The 17,500-nt window shown below is 36.4% G+C and overlaps 1 protein-coding gene across 1 annotated transcript in view; it reads right to left on the minus strand.

The window, feature by feature from the left end:
- LOC122807730 overlaps nucleotides 1–17,500 on the minus strand; it is a 583,588-nt gene that overhangs the window by 501,141 nt on the left and 64,947 nt on the right. The window contains exon 2 of the mRNA XM_044078711.1: nucleotides 11,310–11,393. Within this exon, the coding sequence (XP_043934646.1) occupies nucleotides 11,310–11,319 (10 nt within the window). The 5' untranslated portion in view covers nucleotides 11,320–11,393. The remainder of the gene's footprint in view (nucleotides 1–11,309; nucleotides 11,394–17,500) is intronic.

The raw sequence follows: 17,500 nt of genomic DNA on the forward strand, positions 1-17,500 counted from the left end.
GGATGAATTTCCAATTACCCATCTTTTGGTCCAAATTGCACTTAAATAGAGATAGGACATGCTCTGCTTCTCATGGATAGGGAGCCTGTTCCAGAGAATGGAAATTCCCTGAGAAAAATATTTGTCTGTCCAACATGTCATATTTATGTTACAAGCAACATTTAGGCCTTTTAATATAATAGTTCTGATGCTGTTTGTTTTGTGGACATATAGTATGGCAATAATACAGGACAGGGTAGGAGTTATGCTGGGATTTACTTACAAATGGTCAAGTTTGATCAAAAGGGTGAAACTCATGGATGAAATTCTTAGGTCAGTTGAAATTCAGATGGTCATGCATTTTCTTTAATCCACACAAAACACATTAATCATTGCTCATCAAGACCCTATTAGCTGACCATAAGAAGCTATGGGGCCAACCCTTAACCCCCAATTTGCAAACTAAAGGACCTATGTCAGTGTCCATTCCATTGATTCAACAAGTTATGAGTCAATGGTTCAGCACTGTCTGATGTAAGATGAGTTATGGAAATGCATTATAAAAATTAATGATAAATTCTTCAGGCTATGAGTGAATGAATAAATCCTATTAAAACTATCATGTTCGTACCATGACTTACTGCTGCTATACCAAGATTGTCAGTAGTGCCAGTTTAGAATGCTCACATGAAAGTGAAATTAGCAGTCGACTCACATGTCTCAGTTATGCAAACACTGAGCATACACTATTTCTGCTGTTGTTTAATATTCACATGACTGGTACGATACTTGCAGCTATCAGTTTTGCCATGGTAGTATACATTTTAAAGAATTACCATAACTGTTTTTTTCTGTAATGTCTTGGGATATGATCCATATATTTTACTGCTGTCTTAGTAGTTGAAAGGTACTGCTGTTATTTTCTCTGGATTTAAGTAACCTAAATCTCTTTAAGATATAATTTTAAGCAATGTCTACAGTAAAACAAGCTGACTCCTTCGCAAAAAGCCTTGTTTGTATTGAAAAAGTATATTTTCTTTAAGGCTATAACTTAGGAATAAATAATCAAATTAAACCAGAGATCTGTGGGCTGCTAAACCTCAGAAGCTATAAGGTAGTAAATGCTGTGATATACATTTTAGAGCTATTATCCAACTTTTTGAAACAATTATGGTATGGACAAAAACATGACCAAGGAAAGAAATTCAGTATTACTCAACAACTTTGCTTTTTACTCCATATGTTCAATACACATTTGTGGTCTAGGAGTATACTGCAATAACTGTGGGATAAATAATCAAATTAAGTCAGGACTGATGTGGTCTATGGCAGTCCAGTTGTAAAATAATGGAAAAAGCACATCACCTTATGGGGTGGACAGTGTGTTGATCTTGATGAATGTATTTGCCCACAGTCTGGATCACATCCATGACTGAGGTGGCAAGGCGTGTGTCCAAAGGTAACAGTGATGCCATCTCAATAGCAGTCTGTATTAGTCTGATTCAGGATGGTCTGTTACTGTCTTCCCCTCATCCAGACCCTCCTATGGCCATGAAACCATGGTCTGTAGAGGCAGACTGGATGGCAATTGCATTATGTCTCACAGAGGTAACATTTGCCAAGAACTAGCTCAGCAGCCTTATGTAATCCTTGACCCTCAACTCCACATCAGTGTGCATGGTGCATGTCATCTGCAAGCCATGGAACACTGAGCTGTGAGTAGCAGTTCTTTCTGTCTTGATTACTCATCTGCACATCTGCCATTTACAGATGAGTTTTGTAGCTATATCAAGGGTGGTCCTGGAGGTCTGGCTGTGCCAAAAGTCCCATTTATCCAGTGTAATGGAGTATTCACATCTCATAGGCAGTGTGCATTTTGGATGCTGAATGCAATGGAGACACACTTGCAGGCTGTGACAGACTCAAAGATACAGTATGTTTTTCATGCACTGGTGAAGCAGTGTGCTCAGCCTGTACTTCTAAAGTGGCCTCTGTTATGGTGGATATAGTTGACCCTGCCCTTTGTTATGTTGCAGGCCATGCCACTGTGTCATCAGATCATGCCACTTGTATGTTGCCATTAGCATCAGCTATAATTGCCTTTCTGATTTTAACCCCATTTTGACCTGTTGTGCTGGCCCCTCCACCAGTGGAATCTTTGAAAGTAAGATCGTACATGACACCATTTTCTGTCTCTCTCACACACACACACACACACACACACACACACACACACACACACACACACACACACACACACACACACACATACACTCACACACCTCTATAACCCCCCTCCCCTGTGGCTTACATATTTCTGCATATTAAAATACAGCTATAACATACATTGAAAGACATACCTTATTGTGCAGGTTGCAGTAGTTGAAGATCATAGCAGCAATTAATGCTGTGAGGCTCCATGCCTATGGCATCTTTACTAAAATTCCTATATGCCAAAACTTTATTGTAATGTGGTGAGATGTGGAAATGATGGTAATGCTTTAGATTTTGCTAACAGGAGTCAATTACGATGTCAACCATGCTACTAAAATTATGAATTAACACCATGACCTCTGAAATGTTCATTCTACAATGGAACAGTGAAATATGTCAGTACTAGCTGTCCATGTCATGACCCTGAAGCATGTGACCAGTAAGCCTGGGCATACAACATTTGTATACCTGTAGCAGCATGGTGTAGCAATGCAACATGACTTGGTGCTATGGTGCAATGCTGCAGATGTTTAGCAGTCCTGTGAAACAGAGCTACATGACATGACGTGATTCACAAATGTGCGCCCATGCACACAGCACTCCAGTTTTGCTGCTTGAGCAGCCATGGATACTTCAGGTACTGTGGAATTTTGAACTCTAGCATGGTGCACCAGGGTGATCAGGATTTTCCTGTTCTTCCTCAACAAGAACTCTAGAGGCTGTGCTCATGGAAAGTAGGATGGCTCACTGCAGAAGGTATATACCTGGTGTAAGCTTGTTGGAATAGTACGTGATGCCACTGATGTCACTTATTCTAGAGTTTGGAGGCAGTAATGCTGAGGTGCCACGGTTTCTACAATAAAGAGATTGATTACATTTTTTTCTTATTTACATGTTTACCAGTACAAAAACTTAAAGAATACCCAACATTTAAGCAGAAGCTACTGAATGAAATATAAATGTACCGAAATAAAAGACAATAAATATAGTCTATGAAAGCAATCTACATATGCCTGACCTGCATGTCCATGTTGTCGAGACTGTTACCATACAAAATACGCTTTATTTCTAGGTCCTTATATGGATGATGCATTTTCTACATTCAGCAATCTTACAGTGTAAATAGTCTCTTAAATTTGTAAAAATGGCCTTTGTCATAATTATTTTGTAAACCATACAAGCTGTGGTTGTCAAATCTTGGAAATGTCACAGCCATATTTCTCAGGTCATGGCTGAAAAGAGTCCTTGGACCTGCCTACCTTCCCAGTTATCAAAACTTAATCAATAAATAAATTCTGCCATACCTCAATTATCGTAAGGCTATATGGAAAACTAGCCTTAATGAAGACACTTGTATTTCAATCAGCATTCCCTGGAGACCTCCCTTTTTTAATTATTACAAAGAAAAAAACATTTGTCCTTGTTCTGCATACAGTAATGATAGTGCATGTTTATCTCAATAAGTTTATCTATAAATTCTTATAGTTTAATGCAAATATTGTTTTAACTAAACATTTATAATGTGTTTGTAATACATGGAGAACAGTGATTACACTATGAAATCAGGAAAAAAGTAAGAACCTTCATATTATTGCGGATCACACTACCATACAGAGCACAGCCAGTACAGAACTGCACTGAAAAAAAAATACACTTCTGTTGACACATAAACATCAAAAGTGTGGCAGAGCAAACCAACTTGACAGCATTTAAAGCTTTTGGTTGATTCTGCATGCACTTCACCTCTGTCTGACCTTTTGTGGCAGCATAAACTAAGTGCAGAAGGCTATTCCCCACACCAAGTAGATGGATTACTGGCACTGGATGAGATGTTAAATTAAGACCCCATCTGTCTGAGTTGATAGTAGCTCAGGTGGATTCAAAAGATCCCATGACACTTACTGAAAAGAGTAGGGGGTTCTTTATTTAAAACATTATTTACAATACTAGTTATAAACTTACATATTTACAATGTATACAGTATAACATTTTCATTCCTTTCTATTGTTGTCATACAATCATAAACATCTTACTTACTGTTATTATGTTAAACTTCTATCTTCATTATCTTTATTTGATGCCTGCTCTTTTTTCTACAACCACTATCTAATTTTTCTTAAAATTACTGCTAGTCTCCAATTATCATTAAACATGATTTTATTTATCCTTTTATTCCAAATGGTCTACACAATGTAAAATAATCTTTTATCTATTATACTAACATATTCCTTATCTTTATATCTATAACATCCATACATAATTATATCTATATTTATTTCATTTACCTCCTTTATATTTTCAACAAACATTTCTTCACATAATTTTTCCCATAATTTTGCAACCATTATACATTGTAAGAAAACATGTTCTGTAGTTTTATCTTTACCACGATATATACAAACTCTTTCACTGAATTTTCTTTATTTGGCATTTTTCCTTTCACTGTTAATTTATTAATCACTAATCTCAATTAAAAATATTGACATTCTATTTGCTTATAACATCATTCTTTTCATACTTGTATAGCTTTAACTTTTTCATTCATTAGTTCAGCCCAAGGATTAACATAATAATAATCATATTGTATTATAATACTTTTATACTGCACTTTCCTGCCATTTTCTATTTCATCAATTTTTATTTTCCATTAAAGAATTTTTTCTTGATAACATCTCATTTCTTCATTTAAACATTATTTTCCTGTTTTAAATTTTCCAATGCTGCTCATATTTGTACTTTAGTAAATTTACAACTATTGTTTATCATTTATCCAAAACAAAACTGTTTACAAATTCAAGGAAGTAGCATAATCAATTGGGTTTATTAATCCTAAACCTCCATCTTCCTTATCCATATATAACACTACTTTCTTGACTGGAGTCAATCTTGAATGCCATATAAAAAAGTACTTGCAGTATTTTTTATAGATTATTGGCAACATACAGACACTAGTTAAATATGCAATCTTTCCCAGTGTAACAGGATTAATCAAATAAACATTTTTTATTAAATGATAGCTTGTATGTTTTCCAAAAGTAAAAGAAATATGCAATCTTTCCCAGTGTAACATAATTACTCAAATAAACATTGTTTTATTAAATAATAGCTTGTATGTTTTCCAAAAACAACAAAGCTCCTTTATTTCATCTTTTATTCTATTCCATTGTTCCTCACTAAAATTTTTACCCCCAAATCTTATTTCTAATACGGAAATTTCCGTCTTTGAAAAAAGGTACTCCTCCCTTCTTTACTATATCACCCAGTCCTTTACTTTTTCTCTTTATTTAAATTCATGCCTATTATATTTAAAAATTGATGTACATAACATATAGCTTCTTTCATCCAGAGTTTGTTTCTCATGATCAATATAATATCATTTGCATAATTAAACATAACTGGAATTTTTATCCCTTCATTAGTAATATAAGTAGCACATCTCAAATGCAAATTTATATCTCTAATTCATACATTCATAATTAATGCAAATAATATGCTACTCATAGGACATTCCTGATGTATGCCATTCTTTAAATCTATTTTTGCTTAATCATCCATTCACTAAAATTCTTACTTTATTTTTATTATATGCAGAACATGCATTCTTAATTTTCTCACTGAACTTATGATCTTCCATAATTGTCCACAAAAAAATTCACGCTGTACTGTATCAAATGCTTTATTTAAATCTCCTATCATGATTTTGGTTTCATCAATCCTGTTTATAATATCATCCACAATTTCCCTTACTATTAATAATAATTCCTGACATCCTTTTCCCTTTAAACTATATATACTATCTTCCATAACATGTTTCATTTTATTTTCCATTCTGCTCTGAATTATTGTCATAAAAATCTTATAATCTGCATTGTTCAATATAGTAGGTCTAATTTTTAATTTGTTATCTTCCTTTTTCCATACACATGTAACTATATCACTGTATACATTTTTTTACATAAAACATTCATGTAAATAACTCATTTATACTTTTAGGTTCATAGGTTCATAGGTAGGTACCAGGCTATCTGCCCAAAGGCATTTATAAGCTGAGCTAGAATATGTTGGCTTTTGCCGCCCCCTTAGATTAGTTCCCTGTGCCTCTGTCCAGCAGAGCCACTGAAGTGATCCCCGAGGTAAACTTTCTGTTTCCCATCCACTCATCAAGATTTCTTTTGAAAAGTGTTAGCAAGGATCTCTGCCTAATGTAGTTTGGGATCTTGTTCCAAAGCATGGGACGTCTCTGGGATAGGAATCTATCCCTCCAGCATGTCCTATTTGTTGTTGTGGTGAGATTTAGATCCCTCGAGCATGTGGCTTGTGGGGATAAGGTTTTCTTTAGGTGGAGCATGTCCATCAATTCTGGATTGGACATGGCCTTGTATGTTAGGCAGAGATCACCTCTGAGAAGGTGGTATGCAACCGAGTACAGCTGTAATTTCTTCAGTCGAGCTGCATAGGGCATCTGTTTGAGGCCAGTGATCATCTTGGTGAGGTACTTCTGTGGTCTTTCCAGCTGTTGCAGGTGTCTTGTAAGGTACATCCCAAATGGGGAGTTGTACTCTATGATGGGTCTGATGAGTGATGAGTAGAGGGGCACAATGACCTCTTTTGATCTGGATGCGAACCCTTTTGTGATTAGGTGGGCCACGTAGAAGGATTTTCTAACCACTTTGGCAATGTGATTATCAAAGGTGAGATTACTATCTAGTTGGGTCCCCAGATCCCTTATTATGTCTTCCGTATTTAGGGGACTACCACCTATGTGGCAGTTTGTGGGTACTTTGTTTTTTCCAAAGGGGATGACTATGCAATTTTTGGCATTTAACTTGAGGCCATGATTTTGGCAACAGGTATCCATCTCAGAGAGATCCTTTTGGAGGATGTCTGTGTCAGCCGGAGAGTCATTTATAGCCCCTAGTTTGCATTCATCTGAAAACTTGGTCAGCCATAGTCCTCCTGTGCTTGCCTGTACCTCTGAGAAGTATATGCCAAACAGGAGGGGTCCTAGGACTAAGACCTGGGGAACTCCACTTGTAACCGATTTAGAGTCGGACCTAGCTCCCACAACTCTCAACATGTGGGTTTTGTCCATGAGCCAGTTGGCAACCCATCTTGTGATGTAGGGGTTTATGTTCAGGCTGGTGAGCTTGTCTATAATACCAGAATGGGGAATGGTGTTGAAGACCTTTGCGAGGTGTAGGTAGGCTGTGTGTACCGCCTTTCCCTCATCTATAGACTTGGTAACTGTCTCAAAGAAGTCCACCAGGTTTAGGAGGCATGATCTGCCCTTAACAAAGTCGTACTGGGTAGGGTCCAGTGTTTGGGGGTTCTCAATGTCTCTGTTAATGAGTTCCATGATGATGTGCTCCATAGCCTTGCAGACCAAGCTAGTCAGGCTTATAGGGCGATAGTTCCCGGGGTCTGTTGTGGCTCCACCTTTGTGGAGTGGAATAACCGATGCTGTGCACCACTCTATGGGTACGTAGCCTGTGGAGAGGCTGAGTTTGAACAGTGTGTTTAGGTGAGGGGTTAGTTCGTCTTTGAGCTCGTGTAGGACGCAGCCTGGGACACCATCCAGTCCCATTGATGCTGTGTTTTTGGCTTTGGAGAGGGCTGTTTTAACCTGAGTGTCTGTGATTTCAGGGACTCTACATTCTTCTGGTATGGTTATGGGCCCTCTTGGGGCGAGAGGGGGGGTGAAGTTTGTGCTGAACCTGTCTGCCAGGATGTTGGCAATATCAGCCGGTTCAGTGTATTTTGTGCCATTCTGCACTAACTCCGAGCAGATCTAATTTTTTTTTTTTTTTTTTTCAAAACTAGCCACCACATGGACTAGTTTTTATAACACACTCTAGTGAAAAATTGATATTTCCATAATTGCATACTTATTTTATTTCCATTTTCATCCCATAATTTCTTGTTTATTCTTTTTATTCCCTTTCCCAATTTGATATACTCCTTATTTTCCTGTATCTCTATTCATATGGATGAGTGATCTGAAAAGCCTTTTACAAGTGCATCTCCCTTAGTGATATTTATACCTTGTTTTATAAAATAATCTGTTTCAGTCATATAGATCTCAACTATATATCCACAAATTATTCCAAATCTTTAAATTGCCGCATTCTATAACTTCAAAATCTTAACGTCGTTTCCTCTTTTCTTTTTCCCTCTGAAATTACAATTAACATTTCCCATTAATATTATATTCATATTAATTATGACATAATCCAGAATTTTATTAAATACAGTTTCCCCTTTCTTTACTTGTGACATAGGCATACAATGCTATAATTCTATATAACTGATTATGCCATATGAGATCTACAATAGTTAATCTTATCATCATTACCAATGTTACATTAAGTATTTTCACTGACTTCCTACAAAGTACATCTATGCCAAACCATAATTCTTTTTCTAGATTCCATATTGTATCCTTTCCCCAAAGTTTCTTTGTTAGTAATTTCTCTTCTTTTACTTACATATTCAATATTATTATGTCAACAACATAATTACTACACCAATATAAGATGCCCTTTCTTCTACTTATATTTTAATACTATTTACATTTATTGAAAGTACTCTAAAATTGTCATTATATCTATGTTGTAACTTAGCAGAATTATTTAAATTTGAAGCATTTATCTCATTTGCATTATCCATTTCCTTTCTGTCTTTTAAACTTATCACTTTAAACTTTTTTTCTGTCCCTTACTCATTTGTCGATATAATTCTTTTTACTTTCATTATTTTCCCATTTATATCTTCCTTGTTACTTATTCAGAGCCATTTTCTGCATTATCTTCTGTTTCATTTTTCTCTTTATCCTTGGGACAGATTCATTAATATTTACACTAAGATACTAAGTGTATACTAAGTGTATACAACATGCATTCAAGAACATACCTACCACATTTTTGGGCTTTCTAGTCACTCAGAAAGATTACAGAAGTGTAAATGTAGTCCAAGCTTTGTGGTAGCATTTATGAATCTCCCCCAATATTTAAGGCTGCTAGAAAATCAGCAGGAAAACTACAATTAGGAGGAAAAAGGTATGACTCATGCTTGTGTTGCCTGTTCACTCAGCATAGTGTACACTTAGTATAGGCATTAATGAATCCCAGGGCTTATCTTTATTTTACCCTGATCTTGCTCCCCCACTTCCTCTTTATCCTTTATGTGTGACTATTTCTTCTCTCTGTATACTGTATTCACTTTTATTTCTTCTTCTTTACCATTTTTCTGTAGATTACATCCATCCACAAATGCCCAATTTTGTTACATTTATAAAACTTCAATTCATACTGTTTTTTGCATTATGATTTGTTTCCCCGCAAACATAACATTTCTTCTTATCACAGTGCTTATCCAATAATTATTTTTTCTACAGAAAGAAAACATGTTTTAGGTTGTCAGCAATATTCTACAGCACCCTTGTTACTGTCTACATTTATCATGCTAAGAATATGAACATTTTTGTTCTATCTTCACTGTTTATTAATCACTAATCTCAATTAAAATATTGACATTCGATTTGCTTATAACATCATTCTTTTCATACTTGTATAGCTTTAAATTTTCTTCTTTGTTCTGAATTTGTACCATGAATTTCCTTTGATTGTTGGCATTCCTTTCCTTTGTTAATCTCTTATTACTTTCCCTGAAGTTTCCTTAACAGCCTCGGCATATGATTTATTTTTCTGGCAATCATGTTTTAAAATGGTGTCCAATTAATCTGATTGTATTTTGTCCATAATTTCACCCCATGAAACATCTTTTCCACTCTCTGGCTTGCTCTGCAGCAACAATTCACCCAAAATATCATCCTGCAACCTTCCTCACTGAGGGTTGTAGTAAAACATCCATTGTTGTTTTGAATGTTTGCTTCCAGTGAAACAAACAAATTTTACTAAAACAGCTTCTCAGAATCCTGTAGAGTTTCAAACACTGTACCGGTGTTCACCTTTGTGCTGTCTGCTATCTTGGATCTCCTTGAATAGTGTTCTTCCATCAACAACTGTCCTGGGATTGAAACAAGAACTCTCCTAATGACTAGAGGAAGTTCCCATATCCCGTGGCCAAATTTCCCCTAGTAGTATAAATACCACCAAATATCTACCCTGAAAAGAGGTTATTAGCTTAGTGGGACTAACACAATCAACAAAGGATAAATGAAATCAATTAATTAATTAATTAATTAATTAATTAATTAAAAGACCGTTTTTAAAGCAGTTAACCAGTTTGTGTTCCTACACTTTTCTCTCAACTGGTTATATATCAGAATAGATAAAGTTGTCCATGTATTACAATGAATTATGATCAGGTCTTTGATTATAACTCCAGTTTGTGTTCTAGAAATGGATTCCAAGAAACTCAGTTCTGAAACTTTATTGTGATTTTCTTGGTAATCTGTTTCTCAAAACATGATAAACTGCTGTGATTGGTCAGCAATCATGATCCTATATTTCATGCACAAAGCATGACTTGTATACATGGCTAACTGATCAAAACAACTGCAGTATTGGTGTTGCCCTTACTACTATGTATGTAAAATGTATGCAATATATTGACAGTTGACCAATTTCTTTTCATGACTTACTTTATAAACTTCCTAAATGTATTCCAGTTGCCTGTGCCTTTGCTAGATCATGGCTGAAAAAGGTCAGCTGATCAGTTTACTCCCTGGTTAATAAATAAAAAAAATAGCAAGTCACTTAAAAACAAAATACTACTAGGTCAGTTAGGAAGAATTAATTGCACGTTATGGGCGTTTTGTGTTGATAAATGAAAATAAAAATGAAATAAAAATAATTAAGAAAAAAAGTATCAGATAGTACATAGGAGGTATTATTTGGAGAAATTAATTCTGTGGGATCAAAAAAATGAAATATAATTTTCTTGTTATATTCGGTTTAATTAAATTGTCATTTCTAAACCTAAATTTGTTCCATTCATTCTGGTTATCCATACATGGTAATGAGGTTATGCAATGAATGATTCAGTTTGTTAAAAAAGGATGGCCAGCCATTTTAACTTGTTAAAAATACACAGAAGAAGATAATTAAATATGGCACATGCCTACAAGAAGCCATGCATTATAGAAAGGACTATACCTGAACTCATTCTGCTGGTCCAGCAGTCAGGATCAGTTTCTGAGTCACACAGTCACACTACCATGGAGTGGGAATAGAAACCATCTGAAAATGCAGAGGAAAATATATATCAAAAGTAAGCACTCTATAAGGTTTTAGCTTAAGAATGAACATACTTAATATAAAATCTACTGGAATTTTACAAGTACAGCGAGACTGACAAGAGTATGGTAAAATATATTGCTCTTCAAGCAGGCACATATGTACATGCATATGTACATTAAAAGGCACACACATATATGCACATATACATTATTAGGCATGTACATTTATGCAGATATGCATTACCAAGCACACACATGTATATACATGTCTTCATTACTAGGCACACACATATATATGTACATGTACATTATCAGTCACACACATACATGCACATGTACATTACTAGGCACATACATATATGCACACGTGCGTTACTAGGTGCATACATGTATGCATGTGTGCATTACCAGGCACAAACATATATTTAAATGCACATTACCAGGCACACACATATATGCACATGTCCATTCCTGGGCACACACACATATACGCACATATCCATTAGCAGGAACATATATATTTGTACATGTGCATTACGAGGTGCACACATACATGCATATATGCCTTACCAGGCACACACATACAGTATATGCACATGTGCATTACCAGGAGCATACATATATGTACATTTGCATTAGCAGGCAGGCACACACATACATGCATATACACCTTATCAGACACACACATATGTGCACACATATATTACAAGGCACATTTACATTTCTTTAGTACAGTAGTCAGATTATATGCTTTACCTTTAATGGCTGTGCATAACTGGTAGAAATTAGTGAAGTAGGGGATCTGCACTACATGAAAGACTTTTTCTGTGGCTGTGCTGGCATACATAACAGTGACTGAATGGAATTCTAGACTCTCAGGCAGTCAGTGAGGCACATGCGGTGCTTTCTGATATAGTGCATGTTGTTCAAAAAGAGGTCTGATGTAAGCTGGACAACCTTGGCAACATTTTCTAGTTAATAATGATGTGGTAAAAATATCTTCATTCTCCCATTTCTTGCCTCTGGATATATATGTGAGATGGGGCCAACCATTAAGCCTTTACTTCAGAGTGATATCTTGCTGAGAAACTTCAGGACACCCTTTAACTATAGTCCCCGGCCAGTTTCTGTTTCAGTTTATTAGCTGTGTCTCACAAGTTGTTACAGACTATTCATTCCATTTATGATATACGAGTAACACATTGATTAGAGTCATTAACATTTAAAACACCTCACTACTTCAGTCTATTATATGTAGTGTTGTAACCATATTAATCATCAATGTCAGATACGTTGCTAACCCATAAAAGTCTCAACATGTCTTCCTCAGCTTTCACATTAATCTTAGTTTGCTGGCTCTCTTATGGAATAAAATTAGGGCAGTCATTTCCACCCAACCTGGTAACGTCTATGATTTCTGAAACCCATTTAACTGAGTGTCAGCCCATCAGAAGGCTGTGCAACAGTTATCAGGCATTGCCTTTCTTCATTTCCTATATGTCAGTCACAACTACTTTCTTAGTCCTTCATGCATTTCGTATATGTCAGTCCCAACTACTTTCTTATCCCTTCATGCATTTGAGACCCAACTGCAGTTATAGTTTATTCCTGCTACAGAAGGCACCTGTATAGACACCTGATTTTACTATTTACCTGGTCTGCTAGTATATTGTCAGCCCAACAGCTGGAGTAATGGTAATAATAGACATAAGGCAGAAGTAGACTTAAGTGATACAGTGGAATCACATACCTGGAAATTAAAATATGTGTGTTGTTTATGTTTTCAAAATTTTCTTAGAATATTGCAATAAGTTCATTTTGGCAAAAAAAAACACCTCATTAGAATTTTGATGAAGGCATTTAATGGAGAACATAAGGATACCAAAGAAATAAGAAGCAATCTGTAAAAAGAGCAAACACTTATATGGCAAAGACAGAACAAATAACTCAGCTATATTCCTTTAAATTGTGCAACTCTGAAAAGTGGACATTTCCTTATGTATAGCAGCATTGCGGTGGTTTGTCCCTGTATGTGTGCTAGCTCAGAAGGATCAGGTAACATTGTCACCGATGGTCTCTTTAAGTATACTAACCTAGAAATAGGTAAGGATGCTAGAGTTAAAGTTAATGAGGGGCAGCTGCACAAAGAGATATTTTGAATTCTAGTGTCCTGATTTAGAGCAGTTCTTTAACCTCAGGGCATGAAGAAGGAAGAAAGAAGGCAATCTGGTCATGTTCCCTGTCAGGGAAGAGAGCTTTAGAGGATAAGCCAACTAGCTTTAGCCTTGCCTGTATGCAAGGCGAATATAGTCTGGTTTATTATCTCTGTCAGTGGAACAGGAAGAGCTGCTTGATTGTTATATGATTTCCATATGTACTCCTCATTTATTTTGTCAGCTACTATGCCAGAACATTGCTGTTAAGTAAATATTCCATCTGAATATAAGGTATTGTTTTAACTTGAACTGTAAAAAGTCTGTAAAGCAGGAACTGGAGAAGAGAATTTAGTTTGACTGCACGCTACAATTTATCATGAGCTGTACTTTCCTTCTTTCTGAGATTTATCTATTTGTAAATAAACATAAGTTTCAAATTGGAAGGTTAGTTCCATAGACTACTTTGCTTGTTACAAATGAAGCAAGTTACTACATTGGTGCTTTCATGAAGGGGGGGGGGCACAGTCCTTTTGTACCATGTCTTTCTCAAAACCTGCCTGCTTACTTGATTATATTCCCCACTATAATCACTATGCAACTGCTATCTCTGTAATGTTAATCAATTTGTTAATTACATTGCAGGTAGCTGTTTCTGTACTGAGACCATTTCATGTGCATACTGACAATGGATGCTTTACTCTGGGGGGAAATGTAGAAAATATTTAAGAAGTTAATAAAATTTCCTGCTACTCTTCAAGAGAGATATGTAGCTTCTGACCAGAAAACTGAAGAAATGAGGGTCAGTCTTCAGGAAAAAATGTATTGCTAAAGACCAACACTTGGTTAGCTTTCTTGAGAAATGTACTGCCATGGATTATGATCTATATAATCTCAAGCAGCAGATTACCACTCTGGCTAACCAGCCATTCACCTCAGGAATAGTCCCCACGGCCAGTACAACCTCTAAGAAGATTGAACCAGAAGTTAATATGGAGACTTATTCTGAAGCTTGTGAAAGGTACACAGTTAGGGCAAATTGGCCATAAACAAAATGGGCTAGAATTCTATTATTTTTAATTTGTTTAATTTTATTGGACACGTACTGAAAACATAAATGGATCTGTGAAACTTTGATGCAAATCACTTCCAGAACCTAAAAAAAGAAATTGTAGCAAGAAGTTAGGCTTCATCTATGTGCAGTCCTATAAGTTTTACAAGTGGACAATTTATATGGACAAACCAGTAAAATCATAAATGGCAGATACAACTTTACTGTATATTTTGAAACTGGCTAGAAGTTCATATAAATCAGTGGTCTCCAACCATTTTTGCACCAAGGACTGGTTTCACATAAGGCAATTTTCCATGGACTGGCCATCACGAGCACATAATAAAGTACATACTATTTATTTATTTATTTGACATTTGTTTACCAGGGAAGCCTGACTGGACCAGAAGTCCATTTTCAACTGAGACCCAAAGAGAAAAGCTCCAAAGTACCATAAAAATATAACTGGCAATAATTACCAAAAAAAAAAAAAAGAAAAAGTGTGCATCTTAACAGCATTACATTGATCTACTGTGGTCAAGAGGCATGTAAACCTAATGGCAACCTTACTGACTTTCTAAGTTTATAAGAGCAATATTTAAAATCTGTCCCTATTATTTGGCTCTGTCCAACATACCTCTCAACTGTACAGATTTTTGCAGAATGTGCAGAATTTTGCCTCATATTTTTGGTCTATTTGTGGATAAAATTGTTGTTTTCTGGAAAATCACTGGCAGATCATTGAGGTTTGAAGTCAGAAAATAATGACAGACATTTGAGTTTCAGACTTCATACACCAGAAAATACACGCTAATGCAAAACCTGCATTTCTATTTACTTTCTAAGTTTGTAAGGGCAGTACTTAAAATTGTCCTTATTTTTGGGCCTTAGTCTCCCTATTATTTTTGGCTTTGTCCAGATTTCTCATTCTAAAGAGGTTGAGAGATATGTTGGCCAGAATTATTGTGTGAATGGTTGAGTGGTATGCTCTTGAGGTATGCAAACCCTCATTGTGGCTGCTGCTGCCAGGGTCACTCTCACTCCCTCTCTCTCTTTCTCTCTCTCTCTCACAAACACATATACACACAGTCTCTCTCTGCTTTCATGCACACATTCACTCACACACACAGACAGAAAGACACACACACACACACACACACACACACACACACACACACACACACACACTTTTCTCTTTCACTCAATCAATCTTTCTGTCTTACTCACATACATGCATACACTCTCACCCACACACACACACACACACACACACACACACACACACACACACACACACACACACACACACACTATTTTAATTCTCCTTTTCTTTTTTTTTATTTTATACTTGCTAAACAGCAAAAGCGCTGCTTAGCAAGTGTAAAATAATGGCTCACTCACTCTCACTTTCACTGACATGCACACATACACTCACACACACACACACACACACACACACACACACACACACACACACACACACACACACACACACACAGTCTCTTTTGCTTTTGTGCATGTATTCACTCACATGCATACAGAAACATCCACACATCCACACACACGCACACACACACACAGACTCGTACTTTAATGCATGCATTCACTCACACACGCACACACACACACACACACACACACACACACACACACACACACACACACGCACACACACACACAGAAACATACACACACACAAATGCACACACATTTTTCAGTTTCCTTGACTTTTATTTTACACTCGCTAAACAGCAAAAGCACTGGTTAGCGAGTGAAAAATAACGGCTCGCTCGAGCTCACTGCTCACTCTCTCTCATAGACACACACACTATACTTCTTTCCAACACACATACATTCTGCTTTCATGCATGCATTTATTCACACACACTGACAGACACATAAACACACTCATACACATACATGCACACATTCACTTTTTGTTTCACTCCGTGCCTGGCGGCCCGGTACCAAATGATGCACGGTGTAGTGGTTGGGGACCACTGATATAAATAATACAATTAAAATGCTGGGAATTTCAGCTGTTGATTAATATGAGAAGGAACTCTCTACCCTAGTATTGACCTTAAGACTTCTGAACATCTAGTTGTTTTGGTATAACCTGAGTATCAGTTCTTTTGTCCAATTCCATACTTGCTGTAGCTTTCTTTGAATGAACACTTCCTGATCTACTAGATGAACACAGATTAAAAGAATTAAGTCACTATTCAAGCTTAGGGAACAACATTTTGGACTTATTCCTGAATTGTTCCTGCATCATAGCTAATCCAGTTTCCATCTTGATCAATAGATTCATTCAAGAATCACTTGTCCCATTTCTCTGGAAAAAAATTCGCTATCATACCTTTTTATAAATGTGGTACCTCCTTTGAAATAGCAAACTTTAGATTCATAGATTTATAGACTGTTACTAGGTTAAAGACCTGGGTAGCCTTTCTAAGCCTAGCCAAGTTTTCCCTGAAAGAATAATGATGACTTGTATCCAAATAGTATATTGAGGGCCAAGCTATAAGCTACCTCTGTCTATAAGGACATGGATACCAGGCCTGGTGTAAATTTCCTATTTCCCATAAACTGGTCTAGGTTGCCTTTAAACTGGATGATAGACAAACTGAGCTTCACGTGGCTGGAAAGCCTGTCCCATAGGAGGGTCACTCTCTGGGACACACATCTGCCTCTCCAGCATGTGTTCTGTTTAAGCCACAGACAAAATTCAGGTCCATGAACCTTGCATTTCTGTTAGTTTGACTTATGAATATGTGGGAGATTCATAAGTGTGGCATTTGTGGATGCCTTGTAAGCCAGGCATGGATCACCCTTCAGCAATCTATAGGAGAAGGAGTAGAGAAAAGGGGCTTTAAGGCACTCTACATAAGGTACATTTGT

The sequence above is a fragment of the Protopterus annectens genome, chromosome 7.part1, assembly GCF_019279795.1.
Source record: "Protopterus annectens isolate FY-2018-M chromosome 7.part1, PAN1.0, whole genome shotgun sequence".
NCBI lineage: Eukaryota > Metazoa > Chordata > Ceratodontiformes > Protopteridae > Protopterus > Protopterus annectens.